The sequence below is a fragment of the Gavialis gangeticus genome, unplaced genomic scaffold (genome assembly GCF_001723915.1).
Source record: "Gavialis gangeticus isolate Ggan-Ray unplaced genomic scaffold, GavGan_comp1, whole genome shotgun sequence".
In the NCBI taxonomy this organism is placed as follows: domain Eukaryota; kingdom Metazoa; phylum Chordata; order Crocodylia; family Gavialidae; genus Gavialis; species Gavialis gangeticus.
Window position 1 is genome coordinate 178,457,207 of NW_017729032.1, and position 9,916 is coordinate 178,467,122.

A 9,916-nucleotide genomic window follows, 5' to 3' on the forward strand; every position below is an offset into this window, starting at 1 on the left:
GCTAGCACCTTTTAGCAATGAGTCTCAATGTATTTTACAAAGCTTAAAAATTTCATGGTGCCTGCAAAGTGAGCACAGACTGGTACACATAGCAGTCAAGTGATTTTTCAACATCATACCACAAGTCAGTCACAGAATTTACATTACTCTGAATTTACATTCAGAGGTTCCATCAGCCCAGTGCTGTAACCTCAAGACTACAGTTGGTATATACAAAGAAATACTGAGAACATGGGGGAGAGTAAGAGTGGTATTTATTTTTTTTCCCCCCACTAGGATTTTCCTGTACAATAGCTACAATAACTGTTTTCTAAGCTACAGATTTCAGAAAATTTACATTTGAATCGGTTTTTCAAAATCAGAAATGAACAGTGAAAATATCCAATTATCATATCTGATACAGAGTAAAAAGTTAAATGATTTTCTACTTCATACTATATTTCTATAACTAATAACTGCAACTATTGTTCTAACTTTGTATTACATTTCTACTTTAAATTATCTACCGTATTAGAGATGCACTGTCTTTAGAACAGTCAATATTAACTATACCTTAAAAAGAGTCTCAAAGAAGAGAGTCTAGCTTCTGTTTTCAGCAATGAAATAGTAGAGAAGCATGCATGCATCAAATATGACAAAAACTAATGATAACTATCAAATTGATTAAAGTTTAATAAGAAAAATCAAATATGAATAGATTAAAAGAGCAAAATATATTATTTCCTGTTAGAAGCATGAAAAAAGCAGCTTACATGTAAATTTTCAAAGCTTTAGACGCATGTAAAGAAAATCATTCAATAGTTTATATATGCATGTACTAGTTATAAAGTGAAGACTACTGTACTACTACTGCACAACTAGTAAAATTAACAGGAGATTACATGCTAAGCATGCTAAAAGGCACTTTCTACAACTATAAAGAGAGAGTCTTCTCTAGCCATAGCACAGCATGCTGCTGTTTAGGCAAGAGAAGTACCATTTCCTTACCTCCTGTAACAGATCTGCCTGCTCAATGGCTTTTAGAACATTTTTCTTGGAAGTCTCTTGAACTTCCCCTCCCAAAAGGAACTCATCAAGAATAAAATAGGCTTTTTCAAAATTGAAGATGATATCAAGTTCACACACCTGAAAGGTATAGTAAATGTTGTTATAGATACAGTTGTTATCACTGCCTATTAAAGTAACCTAATGCTTTATAAGATTTTGCTTTCTTTACCAATGTTCAACTAATCAAGCTGAACTTTCCATATCTATTACCAGTCAAATATTTTTTGGAAGATGTCACTCAAAAGCATTCAGTGAGTTGTGATATGAAGATTAATGAAATGTGCCTCATCTTGTCAATGTTAAATTCTGGGAACTTGATCTCTGAGAAACTCTAGTACCCCCCTGTTTGAAGCATGACATTGACAGGTTGCCAAGGGTAGTCTTTGTCAAGGATCTTGCTGCTCCCAAGACAATCCAAACTTGGTCAGGTTATAAAGCGCATAGAAGTCACAATTCTTATCTGTTTCATAGAGACTTTCTAGAGTTTCCCAGCTAAAATGCAGAATGTCTGCATTCAACAGGCTTAGCCAGTTGCTGCAGGAAAGTAAGTACTAAAATTTTCCTTGAAACTGCAGGTTAGGTTGGGGCCAGTCCAGTGTCAGAACCAAAAGCAGGGAAACTCTTTTTGAGTCTGCAATCTCCCCTTCTGCTGTGGGCCAGGAATCACAGAAGAGGAAGTTGGCCAATTTAAATGCAGACAGGACAAAAGTTTCTTGAGGGCAGGGACTAAATTGCAGCGAAAAGCTAAGAGCTGCCACACACAACTAGGACTGGAAGGCAGGGAAGTGGAAGGAGACAGGAAATGGCTAGGCAAGGAGAAAGGGTCAGTATGGGGATACTGTGATTCAGACTTGAACAAAAAAGGAGACCAAGAATTTATAGAATTTTAAGATCACTTAGTCTGACCTCAGAGGAGACTGACTGTCTGAGCAAAGCAATAGGAAGTTATGACAGGAAGCAGGCTGCAGGGGTTGCCAGACTGATGAACAAATTGCAAAAGAGACTAGAAGCCAGTTGGTAGAAGAAAGATCTATCTGATGATGAGCCAGGGTGCAACAGGAGAACTGAGAGTGGCATATGGAACAAAGCTCAGATGCTTAAAAATATGTGCGCAGAAACGGAGCTAAGTACCTAGTGAGATTTTCAAAAGCATATGTTTACATGCTTAGGTCCTTTAAAAATCTGGTTGAGAGATTAGTATAAACAGTGGTAGGGAAGATGAAGAGCCTTGCATGGAGACTAAGACTGAAGGCAAGAGGGATTAAATGACAAGCCAGGATAGAACTAGGCAAAATAAAATTGGCTGAGTGAGGAGACTGGATGCAAGAACTACAGGTTGAATTAGTACTTGCTAGAATACTCATGTACCCACAACCCAAAATAGAAGCCATGGTATTTGAGTCTCACTGTTCTTCTGTTCCCCTCTTGTCAGTAAATAAATTGTCCAAGGGTCTACTCAGATACTAGTCCTCAAGACAGCCTCCTATTCAGTTACTCTGTTACTTCCATCATTGGAAGACCTACAGGTTCCAACCCTGCTAACTGCTTGTTGCTATTGATATTATGCTTTAGGAGGCAATTTGGGGGGTTTTGTTTGCCTTTTTTTAAGCAAGGAAACTATGCATGAAAAAGACATCAAGCAAGCGACCATAATTAAAGTTGCAGAAATCAGCACTCAGAAAAACCAGGAAACAACAGAACAAAGATAGCTGGTACAACTGTAATTCAGTTTACTCATGGATAGGCTTTATGCTACAGTCTTTAGTTACATTATCACATTCCAGTCTCCCACTAGACCTAGCTTTGCTCAGTACACAAGGCAGCACTGGTATGCAAATAAATCAGACTTGTGTCATGAAAAAAAAATCCCAGAAGACACCTGCCTCACCTGTTAAGGATTTTTAAAATGGAACAAAATAGGTAGAAGCTGCAGGAACAGAAAATGTTCCTTTATGTTTAAAGCAACTGAGTGCTGCCCTTAAATGGATCCTATTCCTGTCTCTGCCACAATTTTTGAGTGGCTTACTTAGCGTCACATGACCCCCCTGTAAAAGGTGTTTTTTTAAAATTAATTATTCTTCTCTTTCTGGGGTGCCTGAGTCAAGAATCTGAGACCTGATTTGCAAAAATGCTGAGCACTCACAGCTACAAGTATGCTGTGCTTTGTACAAACTATGCAATGATTAAAACAAGATTTCTCAGAGTATATGAATAGTAGATTTGGCACCCAGAACTTATTAAACACTTCTGATATCAAACTCAGACCCCCCATCTGTAAAACGAGGATCTCCCCTCACGTCTACATAGGTACTAGGAGATAAATTAATATTTCAGTGCTTCACAAACATTGTTATAATGAGCACTATTGAAAAGTCCACAAAGAAATCGGTAATTCTTCAGAGCAGAGGTTAGAGTGCAATAAGACCTATGGTCACCCACTGAACACTGAGAAGAAAATAAAATACTAACTGATTGTTAGGTAAACACTGCCTATTCTGTTCACCAAATATGGCAAGGATCTTATGGAAAGTATAGCATATAATTAAAGACTATCAGAATGCATATACAGAAAGGAGGGTAAATTAAGGCTATGAGATCCTAAATCTAACATCTGATAATTCCAAGTGCTTGATTTTGCAACCTTAACATTCATTAAAGTTTTGTATATGTGTAATAAAGACATTGTTTTAGTCCTCTATGTTCTGAGTGTCAAAAATATCAGATGGTATGCACTGGAAATTTAAGACCACTAACAGCTTAAATGTTACATTTTGCAAAACAGGTGCCAAAACATGTAGCCCGTGGGCTGAAAGCAGCCCACAAAAGGTGGTCATCCAGCCTACAGGGCTTCCCATGGAGCTGGAAATTTATGCGGGGGGATGAAGGGGAGAGTTTAGCCCATGTGACTGCCAAGGCCATTGTGTTGGTGGGACCAACACCTGGGGGGTTAACACTACTACTGCTACTGAAACTGTACATCATGATCTCTGCTGGGGACCTAATTCTGCAACACATTAACCTCCCAGGTGCTGGCCCCACTGACAAAGTGGCTCAAGCAGCCATGGGAGTTAATGCCACCGCCACTTGCCCCACTGCTGAATTTTCAGGTCACCATCCCCACTGAGGACATAATTCCGCAACCACAAAGCTAACCTCTGGGGCAGTCAGATATGCTGTGTCAGCAGCAGGGCCAGCATCCAAAGGTTAACAATGCTGCTGTTCACATAGCCTCCAGCCCATGAAAAGCCCCACTGAGCCAAATGATTTTGCCACCCTCTCAGAAAAAAAACAAACAGCCAAAAGTACAATGTATAAAAATGCTTGAAGTTCCTGTACTATAATTAGCAGCATTCCCAGAAATAAAATACACTGAATTTAGTTTTTACTCATGGGAATGTACTTTAACTGCTAATGAAGATGCAATAAAAATCAGGAACCACCTCATCCAATCAGCTCTTTTTAGGATGCCATTGTTTTAAACATAACAAACTGTATTAACACAAATATGCTTACCAATTTGGCTTGGCAGAAATGACATTAATTTTATCAGATACATCAGGTACATGTGTCCAATAACAGAGAAAACACCACTTTTGAAAGTGTTTTGTGCTGAGAAAAAATGGTGCAATATATAATAAAACCAAAACACAAACATTTTAAAAATGTTTACAAGTTCTCAATAAGGACAACCACTAACTCACACTGCCAAAATACTTGTCAAGCAGCTCCACATAACGATGAATTATTTCAAGGGTTATTAGTTCATTGTCCTGATCTTCAATAGCACAGCAGAAATAAAGGCTTGCATATCTGCAACAACAAAACAATCTTTATGTTAGCACAAAACATGCACAAAAATTAAATTAACAATCAATTCTTCTCGGCCCTTGGAAATAAAATATATATGCATCCTCAAAAAAGTGATGTAACAGAGACCTCAGCAGTTGTCTCCCCAGTGTATGGCCACTGTACACCCCCCAAAAGATGAGGGAGCTACCTTTACTATAAGTTGAAGAAAAATTCAATTTCCATGCCCTTGTCATCTTTAAATTTCTCTCAGGGTGCTGATAAGAAACTAGTTCCAGAGACAACTGGACTAGCTAATGTCACACAAGAAGGTGGTTTTATTTATGCATATTCTTCGCTCTAAACACAAATGTGAACAATACCAAAAGACCACCAAAAGTACTCATTGGTTAACCAACTGTATTGGCTTCATAAAAGGAATAACAATTCATAAAAGGAATAACTATTGCTAATTCACAGAACTAGCCTTAAATCTCAGGAGCATACCCGAATGCTCATTTAACTCATAAGGTTTATATGCTGCCCTCCCCAAAAATGCTCTACCTGGTTTACCATAAAAAACAAGGAAAATTATAAAACAGATAAAACACTAAAATAAAATCAAATTGCCCAAAACTTAATACTGGCCACACAAAAATAATGTCCTGCATTGCTTCCAGTAGATGTCAACAAAAATCAGCACCAACAATCTCCCAGAAGAGGGAGGCAACTGCTCAAAAGCAGCCATTAGAAGTTCGTCAGCTGAGAAGCTGGAAAACTTCCAGAGCAAGCTCTGCTACTGCTCTTGACTAGGAAAATAAAATCAGGAAAATTCTATGCTTGTAACAAGGAGAAAAAATGAGGGATTATATGTGGATTCATAATGGCGCACAGATGACTTGCACCTACATTTCGTTTCGCAAGAAAGCTCCCTCAATGCCAGGGAGGGATGGCCATTAAACTGCTACATTGTATTTATCTGGATACTTGACTATATGCATCTTTTTACTTCTTTCATGGAACTCCCAGGTTTCTCTCTGCTGGTTTAAGGCAGTTGGTGGTATAATATCAAGCCATGTTTACATAATGACAGTAGGGATGACTTTCACAATAGCCATTTTTCTTGTGTTTACTATCTTCTTGATTTACCCTAGTGTATGCAAGCCTGCTTCTATGTCTCTACTTGACTAGAGTGATCAACTGCCTTATCTACACAAAAATTCTACAACAAAGCATCTCATAAAACATACACCATTACCCTACATTTGGTCTTGGTCTCATTCATATAAGTGTGTAAAACCAGTGTTTCTTGAAAGCAAAAGGAAGATCCTCAAAAAAAAAAAAAATCCTTTTGTGAATTCCACTCACCTACGCACCCAGACTATCTCCACATAGGGCATTCCCAGACAGACATACTTTCCATTCAACCATTTCTGCTTAGTGTGTCATCCACCCCTCCTCCTCTCACACAACTCCTCTCTCTGTGACTTCTTAGACCCAATTCTGCCTGGTCCGACTGAGTCAGAAAGCTGCTCTAGTGTGCCTGTAAATAACGGCACATCGGAGAAGACTTTATTAATGCAGTCTTCCCAAGTGTGCACTCCAGCCAGCCTCCACATCTCACATAATCAGCAATGAAATAGCAGCAGGGGCACTTTAACTAACAGCTCATTTAGTGAATTTTAGATAAAGCACCTCTGCCACCATTTTGAAGCGTAAGGACACTGATACACAAGACGTTCCGTTCCGGGTGCTTTAATTAGAGCAGCTCTTGGGGCTGCTCTAATTAAAAGTGGCCCCTCACCTCCCACCCCGAGCACGTGTAAAAATGCCCTTAATTTTTCTATGCAGAGATGATCCCAATTGCGTCCCTTCCATCATCAAATCCAACTGAGTTTCTGTTCATTAAAAAAACCCCAAACACTATGACCTCAACCCCAGTTTCATTCTCTTTTCATTTCTTCCTGCCAAACATTTCCGCTTCAGTTCATGCAATAGACTTCTCACTGCAATTCTTGACATTTGAGATCCTGGCCCTATGTCTCTTCATGACACTGACTTGCCAACTCATTTCAGATCTAAAAATGTACCTTACATTTTCCTTCTGTGCTGTTATGTAGTTACCTTCCTCCCTGTGCTCTTAATTCTAAGATTTCAGCTATATTGTTTACAGCAATTCTAGTAGATCTGGGGTTACTTATGCAAAGTTGGCTCATGATCACTTACTTTCCAATGGCTTAGTTTAAAGAGTAGCAAGTAACAGAGGCATCCAATAGGTAATTTCTGTAAATTTAAAGATATGAAACCTTTTGTTTAACACATTTCTAAGTCTGGAAAGAAAAATATCTACATGTTGCTTTAGCACACTAATTTGAACAACACCCTAACTGCCAGCACTCAAAGCAAATCTGTCTGAACATTTCTATTCTATTACTCAGAACACATGACTTTCCTCCATGTTAAGCTGAACACCATCTGATTACTACAATGCTCACCTAAACTGTTTTCCTTCCAGAGCTTAAATATAGTTTAGCTTTCATGCTAACAGTAGATCTTTACACCAAATCAAGTTTAAAATGCTGAGCCTTAAATTTGACCTAAATATCATTTAATGAAGAAACTTTCATACAAAAGAGCTTTTTATATCACTCCTTGACCCAGAAATCTTAAAATCCACTGCTTTTATTGCTTATAATCTAGGGCTAGGCCCATGGCTGACCATACATTGTCAATTTAAACCCAGCCTTTAAGAATCTGCTTTAATATAATATTGTTTAATAAGATCACTTCACATGGAACTTTGGAAAAAAAAGAACACTTAAAGTTAAACTGAATATTAGAAAGCCTGCCTCCATGGTATTTTGAACTATAAGGTTTGACTAAGGTTAGAGATCCTCATTTGGGTATTTTCAGTTAAGACAGGTATTGACTAAACCCCATTTTTTAAATCTGCAAACTGCAGTTGGGGGGGGGGGAAGGGCATTACATAAATCCTATGGGATTCAAAAGCTTCCCGATGCAAACTAGAAGCACAAGTACTAATTACAATGTGGTGTCTGGCATGACAAAACAGTCTTTCAAGATATCCTTCAGGAGCAAGGATCAGATGACAAGCAAGTCTGAGCTTCTTGAGAGAAATCTGTTATCACATGCAGGCTTTAAACTGTAGAAGTGCATACCTGAAGCCAACCACAACTTCATGCATGTAACCATGAGAACTACAAACAAAAGCAGGTACCCTCATAACTCCCAAATAGTAATGTTTATGCAGTTATACCAGTTTCATAAGCTGGACCTGAAAGTCTCCAAAAACATCCCAAGATAGCCAACCAAGAGGTATTTTCTCGAATTTAGAACAGATCTTTAAAAGAACAGAGTACACAAAGGAGTAAGTTGATTCTGAATTTACTCTCCCACTGATATACTAGGTGACCAAATCTTCCACAGAGAATGACTAACCCCACTGGATCTCATGGCATGCTGGCTGAGAATCACTAGCAAAGAGGAACTTCTCAGAGACCTGCAACTCTTAGGTAGCATAGATAGTACCTAGAGTCAAGTACAGGAAATATGGAAAAGACACAGGCCAATGATTCCAAACTAGGGTGCTGCAACACCCTGGGGCAACTTGAGATCTTTTTAGGGGTGCTGCAAGGTGCCACAAAGGGTTAGCACTATTAGGCATGCAAACATGATTGACAAGATAAACCCAACAATTTTAATTAAGAATCTACAGTGTTAAAAAAATTGTTGACATACTGTGGTCTTCCCGAGTTCTCTGCAACAGAAAAATTTCTGTATTACGTTTCCATAGTCAAAAAATGAGTGAAAACTAAAAACTGGCATTTTCCAAGGGGTGCTGTGTACCTGATGAGGGGGGCCTTAAGTCCATGAAGGCTGAGAACTACCAGCATAGGCACTTAGAGTGATTAATTCTTTCCTTTCACACTATGGCTACTGTGAAGTCTCTCTTAAGAACTTGGCATCTAAACCAAGTTGTCTGCCTAGGTAAGCTTTAAAAAACCCCAAAAAACTGGAACACACACAACCCCTCAGTACAGCCAACAGCTTGATATGGTGCAGAAATCTAATCCAGGCCTCCCACCTGCCAGACAAATGTACTAATCACCAGGAGGCAAAATTACCTTTTGCTCCTGTCTGTCTTTTGTGCTGCCCTTTCAACAGTGGCCTGCACAGTCTTCCTGCCGCAGGACAAAAAAAAGGGGTACTGTGCACTCAGAGCAGAAGTTAGGTGGCTCTCCACTAAGTCTGATGATCCCCACTCTGATGTCTGAAAGACTGATATGAGCTAGGACTGTGAGCAGCTCATTAGCTACAGGAAGTGCCAGTACTGGTCATCAGCCATATGTGTGCGTATGTGTTAGATCATGCAAGAAATTAAAAGGATGGGGGGCGACAGGGGCCGTTGGATCACACTAGAAATTAAGAGGATGGAAACAAGAGGTTACAACAGATGCTCTATGTTCTTGGTGAACAGGTTACAGGCTTCAAAAGAATGCACCTGTATCCCCAGACAAGTCCTGCTTAAAGAGGCTCACAGCCAGGAAAACAGATAAACAATTACAACTGTACAACTGTTTAACCAACTGGCTCAGAGATAACCGATTCTAGCTTACCAGTTATCATTTAACCTGGAACCAGTTGCAGTCCAGGAGGGAAGGGAAGCCCTGCAGTGCCCCAGCAGGAACCAGAAGGTAACAGGACAAGAAGGAGGGAGATAGGAGTGAGGAGTGGAAGGGGAAGAGGGGAGGGGGGAGAGGTGACTAATACTTAATAGCTAAACTATGAAGATGCTAGTACAGCCACTTGTGGCCTCCCCATCGCCTGCCACAAGCAGCCTAGGCTCTAGGCAGGCCATTGCCACCTGCCACAGGGTCCATGGAGCCTAGCTATTAGGTATTAGTCACCTCTCCCCACCCTGCCGCCCTTCCGCACTGCTGCAGATGGCTCCAGGGAGTTGCACATCAGTAGCTGCTGCCCCTTGTTGCCTGATGATGCCCAGGGCCTCCTGGGCTATGCTGCCTGTCGGGGGGGGGGGGGGGGTGGTTTGGGCCCCAGGCCC

General features: G+C 40.0%; 1 protein-coding gene across 7 annotated transcripts in view; it reads right to left on the minus strand.

Moving 5' to 3' along the window:
* Window positions 1–9,916, minus strand: part of AP1S2 (adaptor related protein complex 1 sigma 2 subunit) — a 54,811-nt gene that overhangs the window by 41,465 nt on the left and 3,430 nt on the right. For all 7 annotated transcript variants that reach the window (XR_002098872.1, XR_002098873.1, XR_002098871.1 and 4 more), the window contains exons 3-4: window positions 4,749–4,857; window positions 988–1,125 (exon numbers count right to left, since the gene is read on the minus strand). Coding sequence is in view for 3 of the 7 variants with exons in the window: in XM_019524266.1 (XP_019379811.1) it covers window positions 988–1,125; window positions 4,749–4,857 (247 nt within the window). In the remaining 4 variants the exon portion in view is untranslated. The remainder of the gene's footprint in view (window positions 1–987; window positions 1,126–4,748; window positions 4,858–9,916) is intronic.